The sequence below is a fragment of the Mus musculus genome, chromosome 13 (genome assembly GCF_000001635.26).
Source record: "Mus musculus strain C57BL/6J chromosome 13, GRCm38.p6 C57BL/6J".
NCBI classification, from domain to species: Eukaryota; Metazoa; Chordata; class Mammalia; order Rodentia; family Muridae; genus Mus; species Mus musculus.
The window spans coordinates 99499266-99526318 of NC_000079.6; the positions used below are offsets into that span (position 1 = coordinate 99499266).

Sequence of the window (27053 nt, forward strand, 5' to 3'; positions counted from 1 at the left end):
AGCACTATTACATACATACATTTTTCTTTCAAGTTTCAGCATGCTCTATAAGGGTTTTGTGTAAACACACAATAATGTCATATAGGGTTGGATACATACATTAAAGTAAGCCTTTAGGAAAAAAAATCAAATTAGACTTGGGAAAAATTGAGCCATTGCCTTACAGGCCTCATATGTAAGTCAGGCAGCATTGGCATACACAGAAGCAGAGGCAGGCAAATCTCAGAGTTTAAGGCCAGCCTGGTCTACAGGGGGAGTTCTAGGACAGCCAGGAAATAACAGGGAAACCCTGTCTCAAAAAACAAAAATGAATAGATAAATGAATAGATAGATAGATAGATAGATAGATAGATAGATAGATGGATGGATGGATGGATGGATAGATAGATAGATAGATAGATAGATAGATAGATAGATAGATAGATAGATAATGAGTGAGTGAATACGGCCTCAGATGGCAATAGCCAATCACAAGCCATATTACCATAAAAATCACTTTTCCATCTGGATAACCCCGGCTCTCTGGTAACGATCACCTGCACACACATTGTTGGTAATAATCTGATTTGATCATAGCTCCCCAAGGGTATTTATATCTGCACGTACTGACTTGTTAAATTATGCCGTGCTAATTGATGGTTCACATGACAAGATATGCATAGCTGATCATGCTCATTAAAATGCAGGCTATTCTCAATTATGTGCAACAAACGATGTGCCTGGGACTTTTAACACACTCAAACCACACTGAATCCCCGAATTTATAGGCTGTAATCCTTCGGCCTTCTTCCAAAACTTGTGCATAAGTACTTAGTCTGAGGCGTAAAGCAGGACCACATGCCAGCATGCACGTTCTTATTTAAATGGGAAAAGACAATGACATTATTTCCTATTTGGCATTGTGTAGATAGAAACACCCACCGATCTGAGTCTTGAAATACTTTCCACACAGGTGTCTGCTGTTGTGCAAATACAATTAAGTTGGTCTGGCTCACAGTTTCTACAGGGAGAGAGAGGAAAAGGCAAGGGCTAAGAGCCCCTGTCCTGAGAAGTCAATGCTCTGAGCTGTGACTGTTTCCTGATTGACAGTCCTAGTAGGTGGGACAGGCAGAGTTTTTAAATAAAGTTTCTTTCATAGACCTTTCAATCCTAGTGTTTCAAATATGTTAAGGGGCTGAAAAGATGGCTCAGAGGTTAAAAGCATTCATTAGCTGCTCTTCCAAGGGACCCAGGTTCAGTTCCCAGAACTCACATGACAGCTCATAACTGTCTACTTAACTTCAGTTCCAGGGGATATTTCCCTACCCCCCACCCCGTCATACACACACACACACACACACACACACACACACACACACACACACACACACAGAGTTTTCCTCCTGAACTGCACCATCTGAATTTTGCACTGAGAAGATACTTGGAATTCTAGCTGAAGAACAGTCACTCCTTCATCTGAGCAGGCATGCAGTGCATCTGTCTAGTGCAGTTAACTGGCAGCTTGCACTGATCTTTTGCAAGTGTGGTCTCCCAGCCGAAAGCTTAAAACCTGTGAAGACTCCACCAGGGGGCTGCAGAGCTGTTCACCTATCAGCATCATTCACCTAGGCAGCAGGACATAGCCCATCGTTGATCCTTTCTCTCAGTTTTTGTTTTATTTTGGCCAGATGTGGTATTTGGGGCTGAATTTCAGGAACCCAAAGGCAACACTGTGAGGCGGGGGCTCAGGGCCAGGTGTGGTGTGCTGAGCACTTAGCTACTCCATCCTACACTAGCCTCGAGAGGCTTCCCCAGGAATCTATGCATTTGGGCCAGACACTCGGCAGTGACTGTTTTCACGACGGCTGAAATCCCATTTTATTAAGGAAAGACTGGCTTAAGAGCAAAGGGCAGACAATAAGGGCAGTCCTTAAGGTGTTGGTTTTACCTCAGTCCTTCCAAATCCTGTGGCAACGGTTAGCAGCAACCGTTTGAATCTTTCAAACTGAGGTGTGGTACACTCTCTGGGCTTTCAATCCTTGCTTTGAATCACATACTTCTTCTGAAATCCTATACTGACTGTCTCATCTTATTTTCTGAGAGCATTTGTCTCACTCCTTCTAAGCCCTGGAAGAGTTTATTAAAGTCACATTATTTTTGTCTTGTTTGTGTTAGCTGCCCAGGCCCTGCAGCTCATGTTTAAGGTGTGTCCCTGGGGGAAGTACTCTTCACTTTCCCACATGTCTCCAGGACCAAGGAAATATGACTTCACACAATAGCTATCACCCTCAGACTGCAGTGAGAAAACAAAGCCAGCGAGAGCCCTGGGGTATGATGTTTGGAGATACTTGATCGTTGCCGCAGTAGCGTTTAATTAGTCTTGGGTTGCTGCTGGGGGCGGAGTGCTGGTACCTGGGCAACCTTTGTCACCACGGGTTGGAACAATCAAAACATAGAGCTTGTTAGGGTTTTCATTTCACTCCCGGTCTTGAGGAATAGAGAATAAAAAGCTCTTCTATGTCAGTCTCTGTGTCTGTCTGCCTCTCTCTCTCTCTCACACACATACACATGCAGACACAGACACACAAACACACAATTTGTAGACTAAGGAAGTGCTTTCTTTGTAAAATAACAGTGAGTTTTAAAGGAATGAATGATATCTTTTCCCATCTAGATCATGAACAGCGGGCATATCTTCCCCCACAGTTCCCTTCACCCCTCTTTGCTTATTAATAGGTACACAATACCAAGTGCCTGAAATTCAAGAAGCAATCTCTCCGTTTGTGTTTCATCTGTTCCCTCATCTGCCAGTCTCCCTAGCACATTGCTACAAATGCTGGACATGGACCACAAAGACCCAAATGGTGGCCGGAAGCAAGTGTGGGACTGCGGGCATGATGGTTCACTACTGTTGTGTGTTTTTAGACCCCGAGTAAAATCACAGGCACTTTAGTCCCCCAAAAAGAAGAAAAATGCACGGAGGCCGCCTGTGATGTCTCCTTGCTGAGCAGTGACAGCAGCTGCTCCAGACTGCACTTAGCTGCACTTAATGGCCAGTTATTGGCATTCCCTAACACGGCCCCTGAGCCCAGGCAGACCACTTCCTGCCACGGTCTTGCCTACGCTAGTCTGCATGGAGTAGTTCCACAGTGCCCATTAGGAACGGCTTGAGAGCCATTACTGTCGGCAGACTAAAACATCCTTTCTACTCAGGTTTTTTTTTTTTTTTTTTCAAAAGAGAAGTGAGATGAATAGTTATTTCTAGGTGGTGTGAACAAGCTGTCATTAACTCCCTGGGGGATGAAGGCACCCGAACACAGAAATGACACGGTGATGTGTGTGTGTTTTTTTCCTTTACGTTGGCCACACCTGTGTCAAAGGAGGGAACTTGCCTAGTGTGCTAGGCTGTGAATATAAAGAACCCCTGACACTTGAAAGCCAAGAGGCATGCAGATCTTACAGGTATCAAAAGCCTCGTGCCACAGACACCACAGGACTCCGAGTCCAGTGTGACTTTGGGCTGTTTTGACAATGGCAGGCTCTGTGCTGTGATCTGGACCCATCAGTCTGAAGGGGACAATAGGACAGGGGCAAATATGGCCAAGGGAGGGCAAGCAGGCTGCCCTCCCTGCAAGCAGGCTAGGCAGGCTCGAGAGGGAAGGCCGATGGAAGCTAGGGGTTTGCAATAAAATAACTCTTTCCCAGGCAGGCACCATTTACCTCAGTGAGCCTGGTTATTTCATGAAAATAAGGCTCGTCATTTTAACGACTGAGTTCCTCCTGTCACCTTGGACAATGACGTAATGACAAAGGATAAAGGAACCTTGTGGGCACGTTGACAGGGGCCCTCCCCTGACTATGTACATAGGTCAGAGGAAGCAGCAGGACAGAGACTTGCCTAACCTGTGGTCACAGGTTCCCTGAGTGACACATCATCAGTCCCTGGAACGCAAAGGGACGATGCGTGTATGTGCTTTGTTGCTTAAAGAAAGGCTGAGAGCAAGGCTGAAAACTGCATCCATGACTCTCCATTGTAGAGCAGTGGATTCACTCTAGGCATACACAACTAAGTCATAATCTACGCGATGGCTAGCTGTCCAGGAATAGACACAGAAATATGACAAAGCCTAGGGTTATGGTTGAGGTTTTTTTTTTTTTTTCTTTCTTTCTTTCTTTCTCTTACAGCTCTGCAGGCAAATGTTAGACAGGAGACCTTAACTCACTAACGTGAAAGGAAGGGAAAGACTCGCCTGACTGAAACGTAAAATATCGGTGTCAACTCTCTAACCTGAGCCAATCTCCGGAAAGGATATTTTTAGCAGTCTCTCAGCACAGACCTAAAGATGCTTGCCTGCGGTTTGCTCATCTTTCATCCTCTACGGGGAAGGCACAGGTTCTCAAGCAGAACCGCCCATGTACACCTTTCAGATTCAATCACAGACAGAAGAAGGCTTCCGTGAACGTGATCTAGTAGCTAGTGGCGAGAGAACTAATGTAAATACGCTAGAGTTGTACTACTAATTCAGCTGACTAAGGCAGTAAACCACAGGAAATGTGAGTCTCTGAAAATTGGCAGACACTACTGTCACTTGTGGTTGAAGAGAGAAGGGAAGCAGTGGTGGATGGAGCGGATGAGGTTTGGAGGGACTGGGTCATGGCAGTAAGGGAGACAGCCAAGGCTATCACCCTACATCACCATCCTTGTGTCCAGCGTGGTAGGCCATGTTGCAGATGGTCTAACCTCTGCCTTGGCTCTACTCTCGCACTGTCTTCATTTTGCCCAAAGAACTGAGAGCAGTGCTGAAAATATTATCTACGACTAAACTGGAAGAGTCTTGCCACCTCCAGACAAAAGAAGAGCTCTGTGCCTTCTGAGGATGCCCATGGCAACTGCTTCTAAGGATTGTCTTTAATATAAATTTAAAAAGGATTACACGAGGGAAGCCAGACATATATCGGAACTCGGTATTTCCCACAGACAATAATAATCACCACACATACAAGCCACGCACATACAGATCTTCCTTGTGGAGATGAGAGCTGGCTACTCATTTATATTTAGTTCCCCAGAAGGTAGGCTACCATGTGTTCATACACACTTATCCAACTGGCCTTCATTCGGAAGCAGAGGTAAGCATTCTGAGTCACAAACAAAGAGACTGAGATATGAGATGTTTAAGTGTCCAAGGCCACTCAGAGACACCCATGACTGGGCTAAGGACAAATGTGGGAAGCTGGCTCCAGAATCTGTAACTATACTGTAATTGTCAATTACAATCTGTAAATTGTAATCTGTACTGATGGCAAGAAACTGGGTTATCAAAAAATTTAGCCATTTTAAAGAACAGATAAAAATGACAACGTGAGATAAAAGAGACTATTGAAACTGGTGTTCTTTTCCTTTGGGGAATCTCTCTCTCTCTCTCTCTCTCTCTCTCTCTCTCTCTCTCTCTCTCTCTGTATGAGAAGGCTTCTCCCCAGTCCAGGGGATTATGGGATACTGTCTATGCCCTCAGAAGATAAGTTCCCCTGTAACTATATACACCAAGATCTACAGTTAAACCTGGGAAAGAAACAACAGAAATGGAAGCCAGTCAAACTCTATGCGTCATGGCAGACTTGAGCTTCCATAGAAAGTTTTGCAGATTCTTATTCCTGGAGACCTGCAACAATGAATGACTCAAGTCCAACATCATTAAGGCACAAAAATCATATACACAAACAAAAGGTTTATGATGGTGTGTGCACTCAGAAATAGAAGGGCATATAAGGTAGTGCTCGATGTCTCAGAGACTCAGCTGCAGAGAGCCCTCTCTTGAGTGAAAGACTGGGTTGTTCTCTCAGGACCACTGTGCCTATCGGTCCAGCTCTGACTTGACCAGAAAGCTTCGGTGAGAGCAATCCACAGAGAATGGCCTTGGTGCACAGCAGGAGTGTTCTGAGTGACCTCAAAAGCCGGTCCATGCTCAGCTGGTTTGAGAGACCGACGCAGACTTCAGTGACTACCAATCTAAAAATCACACAGTCAGTGCTCTCCAGGATTTCATGATCACTGGACTGACGTCTTCAAGAAGTCACACTGTGCCAACCCACCTACTGTGCAGAAGGCAACCTACATTCCAGGCTGAATGACTATTCAGGGTGATCTTGAGTGAGACCTGATTCGCCTCCCAATGAACTCCAAAGCCTCAGTACAAAGTCTAAGCTAGTATGAGAGTTAACTCCAGATACATGGTCTGCCCTTTGCAATTTAAGGCAGCCACCAACTCTTCATATATGACCTCTGATTCCTAAGAATAGCAAAAGAAATAACAGCCAACATGAATGTACAGCACATCTGATTAGCACCTGAGCCCTTGGCTCCTCAGTCTCATAGGATGACCAATATCCTACTGTCATGACTGCTAGCTGTAAACTTACCAAACCTAATCAATCAACCAATGCGGGGAGGGAAGAGGGACCTGTTTGATGTCTAGGGTGCAGGACTTTATGACTTTCACAACAGAAGTGTGACAAAGGTCATGCCGGTTCTATTACTCAGCTCATCTTCCCAGTGTATGGCGCATGCTAGCTAGCATCCATTTAAACAGTTTTACAGTGACCGAATGACTTTTTTGTTTTGATAGACTCCGTCACTCGTCTTATTCCTTCTCTCCAAGTAGACTTAGATTCTTGAAACTCTAATGAGGGTGACACGGCTGGTTTCACTGTAAGTGGCGTGAGAGACAAACCACATGGTTTGTACTGAGTTTCAAGCAAGTGGGGAGGGACCACTAGTCTCAAACACACTAGGAACTCTTACATAAGGATCATCTTACAACCTTCACTCATCCCAGTCTGTGTCCTTGACCTTTAACCTCTTTCCACCGCACGCTCAAGATGCACTCTGCATTGTGCTTTTGTCGATGACAGGTTGAGGGTTTGGCTAGCAACAGGCTTTAGATTTTGGATGAAAGGTTTTAGATTTGGGGGTTAGAGATGCAAATGTCCCAAACTCCAAATCTCCAAAATCCAAGAATTTCTGGTGTTAAACATTTTAGATAAGGAATACTCAGCCCGTAGCACAGTCTTGCTCAGAAAACTTCATGACTCCACAGGGGCACCACTCCCTTGGCTCTGCTCAGAGGGAAGCTGGGTCCTGCACAGCCTGGAAAGGAATAGTCCTAACATTAACCCGCTCTGCAGCTGGCTATAATGCTAAGGATGCTGAACGTCCAGAAGCCAGTCCCCAAACCAGCACTGAGCACTGCTGACATCACTTAGATAGGTGACCCACTCTTAAAGCAGGTGACAGCAAGAAGATGGAGAGACAGGGTACTAACATGAGAATTTAGAGAGAGCTCTCTGCCTAGTCTCCAAGAGTAGTCCAAGCTAGGCCTTTAGGCTGGAAAGAGTTAATTCTTCTGCAGTTTTTTTTCAACCTTTCATTTTTGCAATGCACATTTGTCATCATAGGAAGGCAGTCCAAATATGAATGTATACAATGAAAGCCACATGTGTAGAAATGAAAAAAAAAAAAAGTCTTACAAGACAGAAAGCCAGAACGACCTACAGAGAAGTGACAGAAACTTGGCATTTAGTTGCTGAAACAAGCATACTTGTTGGCAAAGGGCACTTATCTCCTGTCAGATGGTTACGGAGGTTTGCAAGACAGAAAAATAAAACACAATAATGACCAGAGTAAACACCTTAAGCTGTACCTAGCCTTTAGCAAATTATGTGCTGATGGTCCCTAGATAACTTCCTCCCCGCCCCACCCCCCACCCTACCCAAACCACACCCACCTCATCCACTTTTTTTTTTTTTTTTTTTTATTAGCACATTCAGTTCTCTGCTGGAAAGCTACAATAGAGGGTCACTGAAATGGGTGGGTTTTACTCTATCCTCAAAGTCAAAAGGAAGACGCAGCGGAGAGGTGCCACGGCCATCTTGCTGAGTTAAGAGTGACTCCAGAAGTCGTTTACATTCCACACAAGTGGCTTTGAATCTCTGCACATGGGGTAGTGGGATATGATCTAGTCCTGTAAGAGAGACCGACCTTCATGCCTGATGTTCTGCCCATGCCAATCAGAACTCATAGAAGAGAGCCACATAGCTAGCAAAGTCTTGATTTTATGTACGGCTCAAGTGGTAGTCAAGAAATAAAATGTAGTATCATTTCCATGGTGACCCTTCTGAAAAGACGCACCTGGGTTGAGAGAATTCAATAGGAGCCAGAATCTTCTCTTATTATGTCCAAATGGGACCAGATAGGAGGAATTCATAGCTCAGAAAGGAGGGAGAGATGAATCTGCATCATCGAAGCCCAGAGAGGTGGGCGGGACACATCCTCGCAGAGGGAACAGCTTTACATATGACCGGTGCTTGCGTCCTTACCTTTGATTCTCTTATTCTGAAAGAAAGGCTGTTTTTACAGCAGCTTGGAACATCAGGTTCTTTCCCACACTAAGGAGCTGAAAACATCTTTTGTGTCTGAAACACCAAGTGTCCTTTCTCTTTCTAGTGAAGGGAGGTGGAGGATTGTAGGAGCACCCAGTCTATACTCAGAACTTTGAGTAAAATTAATATTGAAGTAGTCTGTAATCCCTTGAGGTCAGAGAACACTGAAACCCAAAGGGAAGTAAGCTAGACTTTCAAACCTCTCATAAGAACCCACACCATCAATAATCCACATGGTGATTACTTAAATTCTACTTTTCCAAGTTGTGGCTGCTGGCTCAAGTCATTGACATACATACAAAGAAACTTCTAGCAAGGAGAGGAAATTCTTTTTTCTTTCCATGCCAGACCAAAGCTTTTTCCAGACAACGGTCACTCCCCTCATCCTGTCAAGAGCTAGGCTAACACTGAGTAGAAACCTCACCTGGAACTTCAGGAGAGAATCTTGCAGAGTGTCGAGATACGAAAAGTTTGAGTTCCTGGTCCAAGTTGCACTCAATCAGGTTTGTGTCCCACGATCGGATCCCTGTGGAGGAAAAGGAGGACAGTTGGCAGGCTTCTGGGAGTCACCTCAGAGTGGTTTGGAAAGCACCCCCATGGACGTTTCTCTCGGGCCTTTTGATGGCAGGTACCTTGGCTAGCGGTGGATGCCCACAAGTGGGAAAGGGAAGGCCCCTCCCCTGGGACACAAGGGAGGAAGAACTAACTGTGAGCCTGAAGTTCTGCCCCCCTCAGAAAGGGTACGTGCAGCAAGGCTGGGGGCTGAAAGCAAACAGCAGACTCAAGGCAGGCTGGGAGGCACAGAAGATGACAGTTCTGGCTAAGAGGCCCCAGACTACCATCAGCTTCTTCAGCTCCACTAAGTGGCCAATGTCAGATGCAGGTGGGACGGGCGGCTGCCATTCAAGCCTGGCTCTCTGTTTTCCAAAGGATGCTCTTGCAGTGCATGTGTGTGATTTTTTACTTGTTTTTGACCTTGGTTTCTTCCCCCCCCCCATATCAATCTCAAATTGTGTGATCTTTGATAAGCAGGTGGAACTCAAGGTTTAGACTAGGAGTCCTATCAGTAATTTACTTTATTTAGTCAGCTGGTCAGGGAGTGCTTTTCATTCACAATTGTTGAGCTATACTGAATTTTTTTTTAAATCCAGGGGAACTTTTTATACTTGATAAAACTTCGGTAGTTTGGGGGTGGGCATGAACTCCCATGCGTCAGCCTGGAAGGAGCCATCAAGAGCCAGCATAACCCACAGTGAAGCATCAGAGTGACTGTGGTTTTCAGTACTGGCCATATCTCCTCGGTCTCTTCTGTACTCCTCTCCCTCCCTCTTCAACCCAAAGGAGGTGTCTCAGAGGGAACACAGAGACCATCAAGTTATGAGAACCCTGGACAGAAGCCAGGAAAGCTGTGAGCTGCCAAAGCCCAGACAACATCTCTCTGTGTGTTCACATGTAATATGTAATGTGTGTGTTCACGTGTATGTGCGTTCATGGGTATGTGCTCGGACTTTCCCCAACAGACTGCGTGTGATGGAGCCAGTACACAGCACCAGGACTGTACACTGGTGTGAACAGCCTCAACTGCCGGAAACCAATTTCTGAGCCAACAAGTATTTATTATCAGACTCCTCAGAGAGAGGCTTAAGCCCTTAGGTGGATATCTGCAAGTGAGCTATCTCTAACCAAAAGGCCAATGATTGATTGATCCATTGATTGATTAGTATTTATGCCATCAGCCTAGAGGGTTTACATGGTAGTGCATGAAACCCACCTCTAAATCCTTAATGTCTACCTCCATTTACCACCATTGTTTTCCTATCTTAGGGATAATCATGTGCATTATACTATAGTATATACAACACAGGTCTTAATTATATGTAATATTTTGATTAAAGATATATTAGATATAGATCTTTTAAAAGATTGTAGAACTCAGTTCACTATACATAAAAAGATATCTTCAAATTCATTTTCTCTCTCTCTTTTTCTCTCATTTTTATTTTATTTTATTTTTTTTTTTTTGAGACAGGGTCTTATTACATAGCCAAACCAGCCTAGAATTCGCTCTAACTAGTTCAGGTGGCCTTGAAATTGTAACTCTGATGCCTGAGCTTCTAGACCTGTTCCATCAGAGGAACCTTCTCAACAGCTGGGTGTCCCTTCAATAGAGGGAGAATTTCTCACAGGAATAGCAGGAAAGATTCAGACAAGAAAGAGTTAACACTCCTAAGGAGAGGCTAAATTATAAGGGAAAATTTTATGAGTCTCCCTGGAAACATTAAATAGCCTCAGTTTGCATTTGTGCTAATGGAATATTTAAATTTTAACAAGAAAGGCATGTTGAGAGTTTGTGGGTCTTTTTAGTGGAGACATGATAAATGGCTTCTTTTTGTTCCCCGCAGAGCTTGACAGGTTGAGAGGTCTGAATTCATTAGAATATTTTACTTCAACATATATACACTCTATACTAGCCTCGTGTGCAAAGCCATTGAGTTCCTGTCGGAGTGGCTTAATCGGAACCATTGATGGAGCTCCATTTTGTCTTCTGGCTTGTCAAGCCAGGTCAATAAGTTAATAATGAGACATATGTATTTAAATTCATACTATTTTTCCATCTTTGTTCTAAGTAACGTCTAAATGGCTGCACTATTTGAATGACTTTGTCTGGGGCTGGGTACCCGCTTGCTCTTGCATTGATATTTGTTATTTCTCCCTTGTCACGACACCAGTGGTGAATTGTTCATTTTATATTCATTTATGTCATTTACATTTATAATTTGACAACAGAAAAATGTTAAACTTTAAAAAAATCCATTGAGTTGATGTTTTTTTTTTTTTTAATAAAACCAGTAGACAGTTGGTAAAAATAACTTCCGGTGTGTAAACTGCCAATGAAAGAAAAATATTCAAGGTTCTCTCTAAGAGAGCAATTTCCAGTCAAAATATTTAAGGATGCATAATTGGTGCTGTGGTTTATAGAAAGACTATATAGACTTCATGGTTACTTTAGTTGGGAGTGAACACTCTGGAGCCTTATCAGTTTTAGAAATAAAACACTTAGTCACGAGTTGGTCCCTTATGCTGGATATTGCTAGCAAAGGGAGACATTTGCAATGAAGGCTGATTGCTTTTGACTGTCTTTCCATGTCTCTCCTTCATGCCTAACTGGGAGCCAAAGCTGGAGCCCCTGCAGTTGATAAGCCCTTTGCACATTCTCCCTCTGGACTCTGCAGCCAAAGAGGGGAGATACCTGGGTGTTGTTAAGAAGTTCTGAAAGAGATTCTGAAACGGGGGGGGGGGGGGGGACGTGGGAGAGGGGAGGGGACACATTATATTCCTCGCCCCTCTAAGGGCAAGCTCTTCATTGAGGCTTTGATTCTGTAGCCATCTAAGAGGAGTTTGTCCTTCCTGGATTACCCAGGGGCTAACAACTGGAGCAACTGGGCGTAGTTAACCTGTGTTTCAAATGCCTGGCTAGGTTCAAGGGGCTAGGGTTCAGGTTCCAGGCTGTTCCGGGATCCTGTCTCTGCCCAGGGAGGAAAACACTGTCCTGTGTTCATTCCAGGTGGGCAGGAAGCATCAGACCATCTTTTCTTTTCATTTCTCTCACCCCATGTGGTAGCGATGCACAAAGAAGTGGGCGTGCACGTGGTGTTTAAGAGAGGGGGAAAAGAAGGGGAAGGGTATTTCAGAGCTGGTCAGGGTGAGGAAGGAAGGTGCGTATCATATACTGGGTCTTCCAGCTGGATTACGTAAAGCTTACCCTGATCTTGTAGAAACTTTTGGCTTAATAAAACCAAAAAGCACCTCTCCTTTAGTGGATGAAAACTGCATTATTTCTAACCGAAGCAGCAGATCAAAGAAAGGAAAATGAATGGACCACACCGTGCATGCCGGACACGTGACAGCTACCTGGGCCTTTGACAAGTTATTTTCCTCAATGGGCCCAATTTAATCGTTCCCTTTTAAAAGCAGGCTTTTGAGTATTTCTTGTAAATATCTGAATGGTCAGCCTATAATCCTATGATTCTGTTTGGAAAACGACACTAGAAGGTAACTTGAACCTAGGATAGACGTATAAACCAGAGAAGCAGCTAAACGGAAAATGCTAAGAGGCTTTTTAGAGAAAAGATTTCCCAGCTTTCCTTTGACCTAGCCTTTGGTTTGCTTCTCTTTTTACAAAGCCAGTAACTTAATATTCGTCTTATATTCGTGTTTAATGAAAATGATATCTCACATGGACAGCACATCACTTCAGAGCATTGGCAATAATTAAAAAAAAAAAGAAAGAAAAAGAAAAATAAACAACCTCAAGTCTTGGATAACATCTTAGAATAGAAGCAAATAGTTATCTATAAGAATTTATTTCTAAATCTAAAAGCTAGAAATTACTTTTAAAAGCAAGCTTTTAGGGAAGATTTACAACAAAGCATTGATTTAATGACCTTCCATTTAGGGACTGACTCGCTTGGATTTCAGCTAGGATCACAGAGCCCTTAGTGGTAACACCAATTAGGCAGAACAAGCAAAAATCCATCTGCCTCCTGATTTTGGAAGTGTGAAGATGAATATAATAAATGTAACACATTCTAGCGTCTCTTTATCTCCTACCATATATGGTTTTCACTTCTTTTTCTTTGCTAGAAGAAAATGAAAATGAAATCCCAAAGCCTTTCTGGGTTCTTTATTTTCTTGCCTACAATTTTGGAGAGAACATTTTCACTAAGGAGGCATCAGACTATTACAATGTAACCAGCTTAACTCACACCTAAAGACTCAAGGCAGTGGATAGCACACTTATCTATCTTCTCATAAGCACATCTTGCTTATATCTAATGTCACCTAGAGAGACAGTTAGTTGCCCTCTAATCATAATTGAAAGCATCAGACTGACACTTAACATTCATTAGATGACTTTGGCTTCTTTAGAAAGAATGGCACGAACTGATGAAAACTCAATTGTACCATGTTTTAAATTTCAGTGTGACCGGTATTGTTGTATAGAGTCTAAATATTAAAATATACCCAGATGCCAGCATTTTGGTAAGAATAAGGCTATCAGGCTACCTCCACATTGGGGACAATTAGGGAAGGACAGATGAATCAGTTGGTGGTGTCCACTGTAGTTTGGGATCAAGTCCTATAGAACTGCATCAGTGTAGCTCGAACAGTGCAAGTGAACACTATTGTTTGAAGCTCTGGAGAAGAAATGATCAACCCTGATTTTGTGCTTTTCAAAAACAGCTGAGCATTTTTCTTCCTTGGTCTCCAGAAGCACTTAGCATCCATGTAGGGTGTTTCGGGCCTGTTGATTTGCTTCGGTATCTACCATCCCTCTACAGGGGTCTAGATTTATTTATTTATTTATTTATTTATTTATTTATTTATTGCCTTTCTGGAGTGCTCTTGGGTAATCAATCAGATGGCCAATATGCCAGACTCCAGGGTCTCCAGCTACATAGTGCCTCAGTCTGGATGGGAAAGGAAGAGGGAATAAGAAAGGCTAACAGCTGAGAGAAATGGTTTCCCCAGCCCTCAGGGAGCTGACCAGCCGAGCTTGAGCCCCATGGAGCAGCTTCTTCTTGCCTCAAGCAACATAGCCTGCAGGCAACAATAGCAGTGGCACCATAGTGACCTCTGGAGGAGGCCCAGCTGGGATCTGCCAGCTGAAGCAGCAGTGCGCCCCGCCAAGGAAACAGAGCCTGACTGCCCTGTTGCTAAGTCATCTCAGACTGTTTGAAAAGCCGGGGAAGCAGAGTTTTCACTTATCCTTGAAAACCCGGGCAGTGTGAGCTGCATCGGGAGACCCGGGGACCCAGGAGAGCACTCTCTAGAGGATCAGCAACATCTGTTACTACCCTGGAGGAAATGGCTCTGCTCACACACTTGGTTGATTCTTAATGAGATCGATACAACCATTTCAGAAATCTATTCCAAAAAAAAAAAAAAAAAAAAAAAAAAAAAAAGGAAAGAAAGAAAAAAAACCTGACCAAATTAGGGAATTAAAAATCAAAAAAAGCATGGTGATTGCAAAATGAACATTAGGATTGGTGGGTGGGGTGACTTCTGAGATTCTTGTAAATGGCTGTTTCTTAGCTGGACAACACAGGTGTCTTCACTTTGTGAAAATTCAGTGAACTGTTCTCTGCGGTTTGTGCTTTTCCCTCTCTCTCTCTCAAATATTCTTCCTTCCTTCCTTTCTTCCTTTCCTCCTTCCCTCCTTCTTTCCCTTTCTTTCCTACTTTCTGCTGTTAAGAAGACAAATCTGGATTTAGGACTAAATGCTAGTAAAGCCAGGACATAACGCACAGAATTCCTTGGCTGCATCTATTTTCTCCTCCAACAGAAAGAGGCTTGAATAAAGCCTGGAACGGATCGCATAAGGAATGATCAAACCCGGTAACAAAGCGGGAAGATAAACGTGGTTGCAAGGCGATGGCTGAGCCTCCTCCCTGTACCAAGAGGTGCCCACAAGTAGATGACTTGTTCAAAGACAAGGTCAGAAGACTGCCTGCTGAATCTGTGATGTTAGCCTGCTGGCACTCCTATCTAGACCGGGTCACACAAGTAGTGACACTGCAGTAGCCGTTCTCCTGGCACAGCTTTGCTCCGTGACCTTGAGTCTGTCCCTCACTCTTCCTCCCTCATGTCTGTTCTCAAGCTCTAAAAATGGGCGTGATGATTCCTCTCCTGGCACCACAATGGGTGATTCTGAACATTCTGGAGATGAAAAAGCACTTCTTAATGGATTGTTTCCAGAAATATTAAGTAAAAAAAAAAAAAAAAGATTTAAAAACACCTAGCCATTAATTCCCACAATAGCCACACCCAAAGTCAGTACTTGTGAGTTTTTCCAAGGAGAAAAACGTGGAAATAAACGAAGTTTGAGAAACAGATCAAAAGCCCGTAATCTGAAAATGAAGGATGATTACTGAGACATTCAGAAAAAGCATTCCACTTTTGAAATCTCTTATTCTTGATCTTCCCCTCATGAAAAATCACGACAGGCTTTCTGATCACTTTTTTTTCCTTTTAAGCTGAAAGGGAAAATCCGTGCTTTAAAGTTAAACAAAAGAACCGGGTCTGCAACTCCAGTCCCCACCCTGAAGCCTTTTGTTCTGGGGACAAGTGGGCATTTCCAAATGCAGAGGCAGGTGACAAGCTTTTGTTTATTTATTTATTCATCTAAACCAAAATCATTTCATCCATCTTTTATTGGCATGATAGGGAGAAGGAAAGGAGGGCTACGTGAACGCCCTTTGTCCGCCTCGGGCTGCCGTAGAGACCGCAGTGCGGACTGCACCACGCCCACCAGCCGGTGTCTCCTAGCAGAAACGTTTCAGCACCACCCCAAGAGAATAGAGCGCTCAGGCTGGAGCTGCACACGGACCCGGGGACTTCTGCCAGGGATGAAGTGAAGGGAGGGATGCGAGGGGGGCGGAATAAAGCAGAGGCTAGAGCTGCCACCGGGGAGTCGGGAGCGCAACAAAACCGCTCACAGCCAAAGGTGGGCGCAAGGCCCCCTGACAGCGCGAGGCTCGGGCAGAGCCAGCATCGTGCCAGCCGGGGGCGCCGCAGTGCGGGGGCAGGTGCGGCTGTCCAGCGCGGGCACTGCGGCAGACCGGGTGGGGCTGAAGGGCGGGCCGATGGTTGCCCGCCCAAGGCTGTGCCCTCCCGGACCCTCCCAGCCCCGCCCAGGGTTCCCCGGGAACCGCTATTCCGCTACCGCAGAGCCCGTTCCTGGTGCGCGCAGCAGCGCAGGAGCTGACCCTCCCCTGCCACCTCCTCCTCCCATTCAAGCTATGGCTCCTGAAGCTAAGACTTTTCAAAGAAGCCCACCCACGCAACCTGGGGTCCCATTGTCCTTTCTGAAAGCTGCAGCCAGGACCTCAGGGGCAAGAGCGAGGCTGGGCTTCGTCTAGAAACAGAGCGCAGACGGGTTCCATGCCTGTATCCTCGGGGGCTGGGGGGGAGGGGGGGGGACGGGCGTGGCCCAAGGACTAGCCTAGTCATTCCCAGGAAAGAAAGAATCGGGAAGTTTTAAGTCAGAAAAGGCATTCTCTATTCTCAGAGGGGTGTGTGTGTGTGTGTGTGTGTGTGTGTGTGTGTGTGTGTGACTGGCGGGGGCGGGGAGCACGAGGTGACTGTGATAAAGACGATTTCCATGCGGGCCTTGGCACATGGTGTTTTGACCCCAGGTTTTCGGGTAAGGGGAGGTGGGTCCCAGCCTTTGGCTAGGGCGAGAGCTGAGCTGAAAGAAGAGGTTTTGCTAGGCTCACCCCACCCTTTCTCCGCCTGCGGTTGCGGTTTTATTATGGCCTCCGCTCCTCTGACACCTGCATTTCAAAGAGCACGAGAGGAGGTAGCCAAGTCGGCGGTGGCCACGGACCCAGCCAGGTGACCTATCCCTCAGGGCTATTATAAAGATCCCCTCTCTGGGTCTCAAATAAAATAATTTAGAAATTAGCCCAGAAAAAGAGTCCAGATGGAGTGTGGGAGGTGGCCCGGAGAGGCGTGGGTGCGGGGCGTGCGGGAGAACAAGGTGGCCGTCGCGCCCTGGGTGGGGTCGTGCTGGCGCGTCTCCCCACTCACGCCCCTGGGGGGCCTCGGGACCGCTTACCCAGCTCGATGTTGCCGATGGCACGCCTCAGGTGCTCTTCGGTTACGGTCTCGCCGACCACCACCAGCAAGTAGAACTTGCTGTCTAGGAAGCGGTGCGACAGGCTGGGCGAGGTGGACGCCGCCGGGTTGCCGATGCTGCCCGATGGCTCCGGTTCGGTGGCTTCCACCACCACGGTCGCCATCCTGCCGGCTCTGCTCAAGCCTGAGAGAAGTGTTCCTCTCCCGCCGCTCCTCTGCTCTGCGGCAGGAGAAAGGATTATCTCCGAAGGTGCTGTCTCCGCTCCGCCCCCTGCGTCCCCCCTCCTCCCGGCGCACGCGTCGCCTCCCCCTCCGCCCTCTCCCTGCGCGGAAGAGAGGAGCGGGGAGTGAGAGGCCGAGGAGGCGGTGCCGTTTATATGGAGACTAGGCTAGGAGCCTGGGAGGAAGAGGAGGAGGAAAGGACCACCCGGCACGTCCTCGTGGTGGTTGCCTCCACTCCTCCAGCCCTTAGCCCAGGGCTGATGTCATCTGCAGCAAATCATTTCGCCGGCGGCCCGGAAGCTGGAAGGACGAGGTGTGTGGACAATGGTCTGGGCAGGGCCAGGAGCCAGGCTCTAGGGGACCCAAAGAACTCTGCTGCAACCCGAGGGCCTTCTGCACCATCACCCTTACATACACACACTTTCTTTGCCCTAAACCATCAACCTGGGGAGTGGGGATTACTTCCTGTTTCAGAGCGGGATTATGTCCTGAGTCAGATTCCGCATCTTCAGGCCTGTGCCTGTGCCTCATCCACGTGAAGTCAGAATTTGAGTAATTGCTGCAGTCACAGTGGGCGCTGGGTTGAGGGTACCCCGCCCAAGAACACAAACCTGAGTTTTTGACCTTGTAGATATAGAAAGGCGTATTTGTCCATTTTTTTTAAACAACAGGAATATTTATCACCTTCGCTTAAAAGAGACTTTGCAAGACCTAAGCCTAATTTGTTCAGACTTTGGAGTCTAGTCTGGAAGGACTAACTAACGCTCAAAAAAGAACTGGCTTTTGGTGCTCATGGGAAATGAATGAGAAGAGGCAGACATATTATGCTAGATACAGATTTCTTTTCTTAATATGCTGAACAGATAGCATCAGGCATAACAAAGAATAGAGAAGACACTGTCTCTGCAGGATTACAGCGACTATAATGTGCTTTTCAGTTCCTTGGGGGATACACAGGCAAAATTATTTTGTGTGACAATGATGTCTTTTAAGATACATGTAGCTTTGGGAGTTTTTATTGCTTTTGTCTATATTTAGAAGAACTCCTAATAATGTTTCTAAAGGCCATCGTAAACATTCATTTCTCACAAATCTAATGAGTACATTTCTGTATTAGGGCAGAAGAGGGGGGCAAGCGCCTCATCATCATGAAGACTGGGGATCATTTTAGAAGAGAAAATAGATGGAATTAGATGGAATAGGGGGGAAAAGCCTATTTTCATCTAAAATAACTAATATTGGAGTGTATACTAGTTTTAATTTATACTAAATATAACATACTAAATAGCAGTTTGGTATATACTAGTCAATATACCTTTAACACTGGAGTATACACCAGTTTTAAAATACCAACTGGAGGGGCTGTAGCTTAGCTGGTGGACTTCACGCCCATGTTGGCACCGGAAGCACTGGGCAGTGTAGTCCCAGCACTCAGGCGATGCAGACAAGGAGGATCAGAAGTTCAAGGTCATCCTTAGCTGATGAGTTCAAGGTCAGCCTGGATACATAAGACCCTGTTTAAAAATGAAACAGAACAAACAAAACCTATTGTGAGACTTTCCCGATAGCCCAGTGTCTTAGGTGTTGACTCCCACGATTTACTTGTCATAGGCTGTACTGGCTAGTTTTGTGTCAACTTGACACAGCTGGAGTTATCACAGAGAAAGGAGCTTTAGTTGAGGAAATGCCTCCATGAGATCCAACTGTAAGGCATTTTCTCAATTAGTGATCAAGGGGGAAAGGCCCCTTGTGGGTGGGACCATCTCTGGGCTGGTAGTCTTGGGTTCTATAAGAGAGCAGGCTGAGCAAGCCAGGGGAGGCACGCCAGTAAGTAACATCCCTCCATGGCTTCTGCATCAGCTCCTGCTTCCTGACCTGCTTGAGTTCCAGTCCTGACTTCCTTTGGTGATGAACAGCAGTGTGGAAGTGTAAGCTGAAAAACCCTTTTCTCCCCAATTTGCTTCTTGGTCATGATGTTTGTGCAGGAATAGAAACCCTGACTAAGACATAGGCCTTTTTGCCCCGTTTCTTTCTTGAAACCTAAAGAGACAATACTCAGTGAGCAGCCAAACACCACACTAGTCTGATGAGTCGTGACTAAAGATGATGTCTGACCTATGACGCTAGGGGTCTGCAGTAAGCTTGCCGCAGAGACTTGGTCACAATTGAACAAGTTTAAAGAGGATATGCAGTTACTCTTAGGAAAGGGCAGCAGGATGATCCATGGTGGAGGTGAGGAGGCAAAGAACATCTTCTTGGAGGCCAACCACCAGGATGGCTTCATCTAGTGAGCTGTCCTCCATTTCTCTGAACCGCCATTACTCCTATGCCTATATGGGTATTTGTGTTGCTTCATGTCTCACATTTCTATGAGAGATTGTTTGGGGATGGGGAGACTGATTTTTGCCCACAGCTTCTTAAGTTTCAGACCATGGTCTGTTGCCTCCATTCCTTTGGGCAGAACATTGTGGTGGAGGGACCGTGCAGTGGGAGGGCTGCTCACCTCCTCATGGGCAGGAAGCAGTACTTCTTCTTTATTCGGTCTGAGCCCAGCCTATGGGGTGCTGCTGCTCATATCCAGTGTGGTTCTTATCCTATTAGCTAATCCTCTCTGGAAACACCGCAACAGATATACCCAGAGCTGTGCTTTACGAAGCTCTCCACCCAATCAAGTTAATAATCACGTCGACAGCAGCGTCCCTTTACCTCGTTAAATGTATTTTGGAACAAAAGTCTCCATTTTTGTGTTCATGGAAACACATATCCCAAATAAATAAGAGGTAGCCCCGAAAATTATACAGAATGAAAAGAAGATAATTAAATTTCTGCTACATATTGTTACTATATGATCAGGACTGAGCCTGAGGTATGTACTATCCAAGATAAAAAAAAAAAAAAAAAAACAGAGACGTGTTGGAATATCCTAACACCTACCTAACTGAATTGTTCCATATTTTGCAATAGATTGTTGGATGAAAGATGCAAGAAGTCAATGAGATGACTCAGGAGGAAAAAGAACTTGCTGCCACGCCTGGGGACCTACTAAGTTCCATCCCAGGATCCACACAATGAGAGGAGAGAGCAGACTACCATAAATCGTCCTGTGACCTCCATGCACATTAGTTAATTAATTTTAATAAGTGCAATAGAAGAAAGAGCTTCTTCACGGTGGCCCTCTGTCTAAGAAAGCCATGACCAGGATCCACCCCATTCTTTGCCCACCCTTTGCAATCCAGGGATATTATGGCAGAACACAGACTAGCAATGGCTACTTTACACGCAGTCAGCTAATGTCCAGTCCTTTTGTTGCAGAAATGGAAAGAACTGGATCTTTGTGACTATGTGAGGGAAGAGTAAAGGGAAGAGACTTCAGAAGCACGTAACCCAGGCTAGGGATCAGCCTAAGCATCAAGACATGAGTGATTAGATGATACCCCACCCCCATTTTCTTAGACAACGGAGTAACGGTAGCCTTACAAAATATGTACAGGTGACCCCTCTACCAACACCTCTGGGAGAAAAAATAAAAGAAAACCCAACATGGTCAGCCACTCTTCTAAGTTAGAAAAGTCCCCACTCCCAAGACAAAGGAGACAATTGTAAAGAGAAGGAAAATGCACCCACAAGGAAGCCTGCCTCTATCACCAGCTTTGAGTGACTACACTTGAGTGTCCCAAAGGCTCTGCAAACTCGATCGGCTCCAGGCCGGAATCATCTTCATCCTCTAGCGCTGATCTCGCGCATCTGTTCCATTGAACGGTAACACATCTATCCCACACCGCAAGGTAGAAACCATGCCGACATCTGGGACCCTTCCCTGGCTTCAAGTGCAGTCAGCGCTACAAGGAGCCTGGCGAGTTTCACTTTCGCCTTCTAGATGTCTCCTCAACCATCCACTTCTCTCCATTATCATGGTCCCAGTCCTCGCCATTATGAGAGGTACGATAGATAGATAGATAGATAGATAGATAGATAGATAGATAGATAGATAGATAGATAGATAGATTAAAAAAATAGTTCTAGAGTAAATGTCTCCCTCATCCAGACATGTTGGCAATGAACTGGGGGCCTTTAGTCCCAACACTCAGAAGGTAGAGGCAGGCAGATTTCTGTGAATTCAAGGCCAGCCTGGTCTACAGAGTGAGTTCCAGAACAGCCAGGGCTACACAGAGAAACCCTGTCTCAGAAAACAAAACAAAACAAAACAAAACAGGAATATGAAAATTCTAATATTATAATATTTTATTATTTATTTGACAGCAAGAAGACATTAGGAGAATCCTTACCTTGCCAGTTGGTTAGCCTAAGATATAGTTTATGTAGGAAAGAAGGACAAAGGACAAACACATGGCTCTTTATATACTAATTGTCAACATTGTTCATTCTATACCATTCTTCCAAAGCAACCGCTATTTTTCTTCATTAATATCTACCTTAGAAGCCTGGGGAGGCTGCTTCCTGGGGCCAGGCAGGAACCCCAGGGGAGCAATAGGGACACCAATCCACCCACAAAACTTTTGACCCAAAACTTATCCTTGTTTACAAGAAATGCAAGAATTGGAGATGGAGCAAGGAATGTCCAACCAATTACCTGCCCGACTTGAGACTCATCTCATGGGCAAGCACCAAATCTCTTAACACTATTAATGATACTGTTATGCTTGCAGTTAGGAGTCTAGCATGGCTGTTCTCTGAGAGGCCCCACCCACTAACTGACTCAGACAGAGGCAGACCCCACAGCCAAACAGAGGGTGGAGCTTGAGGACTCTTATGAAAGAACAGAAGAAAGGATTGCAGCCACAAAGGGGATAGGAAACTCCACAGGAAGACCAACAGAGTCAACTAACCTGGACCCTCAGGGCTTTCAAGGATTGAACCACCAACCAAAGACCATACACAGGCTGGACCTAGCCCTCCGTTTAGATAGAGCAGATGGAGAGCTTGGTCTTCATGTGGGTTCTGAACAACTAGAACAGGGCTATCCCAAAAGCTGTGAACATATCCCTGTCCGTGGGATATGTTCTTCTAGCTGGGCTGCCTTCTCTGGTCTCAGTGGGAGTGGAAGTGCCTAATCTCTCAGAGACTTGAAGTGCCAGGGTTGGGAGGATTCCCAGGGTGGGGCCCCATTAGCTCAGAGGAGAAGATGGGGGAGAGGGGAAGGAGGAAGAATTATGAGAGGGAGTGACTAGGAGGGAGGGGGTAGTGAGCAGAATGTAAAGAGAATAAGTAAAAAATTAATTAATTAATTAATTGAAATCTCCCGTAGTGCTGTTATTCTTACTGATATTCATTTCCCCCTCTTGGCAAGCAGTATATAGAATACTACCCCTTTACCTTGTATTGTCCTCAGAAACTGGATTTATCTGCCTCTCTAAGAAGCCCACACTACTTAATTAAAAATAGGACTTAGAGATCTTGACCATCTTGGTCTTCATTTTCAGTAAGCATATATAAGGGATCTTGTCTTTTAAAGATGAGAAAACACTAAGGGTTGACTCTAACACAAGTGAAGGCCACAGGGTCTGCTTGTTCTTCACCTTTGTCCTACACCTGGACTTCTCAAAGACAAGGACAGATTAGAGCAGAGAGCACCTCCTTTTCTCTGCCTTACACTCACAGTACTGTAGATTTAAAAACGCAACACTTTTGGCAACCGTATGGCCAATATTGCCATTTAAATATTTTTGCAGTTGTTTTTGTCCTTAGCATGTATCACACCAGACACTGGCATGGTCATCCCTTCCTGCTTTCTGTCACTGTGAACCCAGCCCTGTCCCCTTTTCAGGACAGTAGCAAGATACCAATATCAACAGCATTACTGAAAGCAGCTTGCAATTTCTTTTGGCAATTTCCTTTTTCAATAGCTCTCTCCCTAAGGCATACAGTTTTATGCAGTCTAATTAATTAATTCCTTTTTATAGGATGATGCCATTAACTCAATACATAGATTCATTGGTTTCATTTGCAATATTTCTGAGCTGAATTTTAAATTCAATTTTGCTTTATAATTATGAATATATGATTTCAAGGTCAAATTTATAAGACAATTTGTACCCAGACGACTTCAGTCTCTACTTATATTCCCTCTACCATGCTCCCTGACTTTCCTTAGAGGCACGCTGCCTATCTACCTACCCCACCCCTCCATCTCACCCCTCCAGCCCACCCCCATCCTGGTTGTCTGGGCTTATTTAGTCTTTTCTTTTACAAATCTAAATACAGGGCTGAGGGTGTAGCTCCTTGGCAGAGCACATACTTAGCTTGCACTAGGCCCTGGGCTTAATCCCTGCAGTTGAAACAAACAAACAAACAAAACAACAATAAACCAGTAAATGCATACTACGTAATAATATATCCTGATGTGAAATATATGTGTATATATATGTATATATATATATATATATATATATATATACATATATATGAGTGAGGTATATACCTCATTCTTTTCTATTGTTACATAGTAATCCATTAGGTTTATATATAACTTACTGATGAGAATCCACTGTTGGTGGGCATTTGGGCTATCTCTAACTTGACTTATATTATAAACAATATTTCTATCAGTTACTTTTCTTCTTCCTTCAACAAAAGCAGCTTGAGGAAGGAAAGACTTCATTTTGGCTCACAGTTTGAGGTTACAGTCCCTCCTGCTGGGGAAAGCGTGGGGTAAGATCAGTTCCAGCAAGAGCCTGAGAGAGCTGGCCTTGTGTGTCTCAGTGAGACAGGAGAGAGAAGGGAATTGCTCACACTCTGGTCCACTTCTGTTTTTCCCTTTTCTTCATTCTAGGGCCTTGCCCGTGAGAAGGTGCTGACCCATGTTCTAGATGGGTCTTTTCTGTTCAGTTAAACCTTGGTGAAAATGCTCGTACAGATACGCTCACTAAAGATGGATTTCAAAGGGATACTATATCCTGTCAGGCCAACAGTGAAGATAGTCATCACAGTAATTATTAGCATTATTTTCTCCCTTTGTAACAACAGGGTCACCTGGCTGGCTAATCCTCAGCCAGTCTGTGAGCCACACAGCACCAGGGGAATGATTTTACCTGATTGGTCATTTTACTTCACTCCTCTTGAAATCTCATATTATCTTTTTAAAAAAGATTTATTTATTATTATTATTATACTAAGTATACTGTAGCTGTCTTCAGACACACCAGAAGAGGGTGTCAGATCTCATTACAGGTGGTTGTGAGCCACCATGTGGTTGCTGGATTTTGAACTCAGGACCTTCGGAAGAGCCGTCAGTTCTCTTAACCGCTGAGCCATCTCTTCAACCCTCATATTATCTTTAGAATAAAAACCAAACTACTACTATCTCTCCTTGTCCTTCTCCTCTTCTTCCTCTTCTTCCTCATCCTCCTTCTCTCCTTCTTCTTCTCCTCCTCCTCCTCCTCCTCTTCCCCCCTCCTCTTCTTCTTTCTTTTGTTTTGGTTTGTTGGCCTTGTTTTGAGAAAGAATCTCACTATGTAACCTTGGTGTAGACCATGGCTGACCTCAGACTCTGAGATGCACCTGCCTCTACCTCCTAAGTGCTAAGGTCAAAGGCCTGTGCCACCATGCCTAACCCAAGACCAAACTTCTTCACATGGCCTACAAGGACCCCAAGAAATAATCTAGCCCCTGCTTATTTGCCCTGTGCAACCTGTACTCCAGCCTTGCCCTTGTCTTTTAGCCTCAGTCACCCTCAGCTGACCCCTGCTCAGCTTTCTTTCCTCCCTATGTAGACCTTTTTGCCTGGCACTGGCTGCTTCACCTCTCCTAGTTAACCCCACAGGTGGTAGCTCTGCCATTACTTCTGTGGGGAAGCCGCTCCAGCTGACCTTTTTAGATGCACTTGGATCACCAGGCCTTGGTTATCTGCAGTACTTAATTTATCACCTACGTAAGCAATTTCTAAAATCTGTTTGTCTTCTCCATAGACTCTGTGTGCACTCTAGGGTGGGTGAAGGCCATGTCTTTACTTCTGGAGAGCTCCTTCAACACACAGACACACACACACACACACACACACACACACACACACACACACACTCACGCAGGCACTCATACACAAACATACCAGCTCACTTTAGTGTTCTTAGTGCCCCAAGGACGGTCTGTGTTCATTTAGTAACTGAAAACCCTCTCTGATGACAAAAACCGGTGGCATCTGTGGGTTGTGTCACTGTGCTAAGGTTGACTGCTGGCCTTGAGTTAATTCCCACCAACATGCTAAGCACTTGATAATGTGGAGTTTTCTTGTTGTTTTGTGTTTTTAAGAAAGAAAGAATACAAAGCTGGGTCGGTAGCAAGGTGAGGGGGGAGCTGGGAAAAGTTGGAAGAAGGAAAAGAATATCGTCAAAATATGTTGGATGAAATTCTTAAAGATTAAGTAAAAACATCATTTCAATTCGGAACGACTCTAGAATGTAATTCAAGGGCACGTTTAGCGATGAGGACGTAGGCTGGGTTTGCTCAGCATCAATTTGCCTTGCTGCCCAAATTCTAAGCTAGCTATAGAAAACAGCAAAGTCTGGGAAGAAACAAGAAATTAGGGAAATGATTTATAATGTATGAGCTATTAGAGGCAGTTTTAATAGTATTATGTGCTGCGTCATTGGCAGGGCTACTGTTCTCTGTGGGCCATTTGCATTATTTCTACAGGGCATTTCTGCAAATTCAACGCTCATAACCTCAGCTACAGAGAAGTGTCTTGCACTCACTTATATTTAATTATGCTTGCCTGGGAAATTGCCTCTTCTTTTGGTACAGTGTTGAGGGGGGAGGAAATATTGCCTCAGGAGGCAACTGTGGTAACATCCCTGTTAGCTGCGTGAACTGACCAGTCAGTCTTCTTCAACAGGAAAGGAATGGTCAACATAAAACCCCACAACTGGATAGAGCACTGTTTTTATGTGTGTGTGTGTGTGTTTAAACATATAAATGTAAACACACATGTGTTTACACACATGTATACATACACATATATACATGTACATATATGTATAGCTCCTCCCCTAAGTCAATAATATTTTACATATGGTTCTTTAATAGTGTTTCTTTCTTGAAGCTCTCTACAGATATGTGAAGCTTGACCTCATTTTCGAAACTCCTGCACAGGAAGCCACAGTGTGATTCGTCTGCCGTTCATTCGCTCTTCCCCATCTGCAGACCTTCAGCAGATCTCTGCGTTCTTCAAACTGATGTGGCAATGGCCGTGTGTCTATGTGTGTTCAGCTCTCTGGGCACAGACGGCTGGAGTAGAGCAGATAGGCTACGTGTGTTACTTTATTTTAACATGAGCTGCCTCCTCCTGTCAAGAGACCTCAAGGGAAGTCAACTGCTGAGTTCCTGCCACATCACCACCTCTTCTTCCAAACTCCCAGGGTTTTCCTCGTAACAGATAAATATTCTTATAAAAAAAAATCAAGTTTTTATTTGCCCCCACCCATTAATCTTTTAAATCACATTTCTTCTGTTTTATCAATTAAGCATGTGCTCTTAAATCAATCTCTCTCTCTCTCTCTTCCCTTTTGGATTGCTAGCTTCTTGTGTTGCTATTGTTGTCTTGTTTTTGATAATTTCTTAAATTTTACCTGTGTGGATATATATGACTAGGAGGAGGGGTTGAGTATACACATGATATACACTTTCAAGAGGTGGGTTTTTTTCCCCTCCTACTCTGTGGGCGCTGGGTAGTGAACTCAGGTCATCCGGTCTGGCTGCCTGTGCCTCTACCTGCTGAGACATCTGGCTGGCCTGCTTTGTTTTTGTTTGTGAAATAGGAT

The 27053-nt window shown here is 44.9% G+C and overlaps 1 protein-coding gene and 1 long non-coding RNA gene across 3 annotated transcripts in view; one reads left to right on the top strand and one right to left on the bottom strand.

The window, feature by feature from the left end:
* Map1b (microtubule-associated protein 1B) overlaps window positions 1–17337 on the bottom strand; it is a 95139-nt gene extending 77802 nt beyond the window's left edge. Inside the window, exons 1-2 of the mRNA NM_008634.2 lie at window positions 17039–17337; window positions 8843–8944 (exon numbers count right to left, since the gene is read on the bottom strand). Of these exons, the coding sequence (NP_032660.2) occupies window positions 8843–8944; window positions 17039–17222 (286 nt within the window). The 5' untranslated portion in view covers window positions 17223–17337. The remainder of the gene's footprint in view (window positions 1–8842; window positions 8945–17038) is intronic.
* A 31-nt stretch (window positions 17338–17368) lies between these two features.
* On the top strand, window positions 17369–26788 carry Gm26559 (predicted gene, 26559). Of its 2 annotated transcripts, NR_167890.1 has the most exons (3): window positions 17369–17593; window positions 20245–21219; window positions 26336–26788. It is a non-coding gene; the product is annotated as a predicted gene, 26559 (long non-coding RNA). The 2 variants fall into 2 exon arrangements; NR_167891.1 differs by lacking the exon at window positions 20245–21219.
* Window positions 26789–27053: the final 265 nt, after the last annotated feature.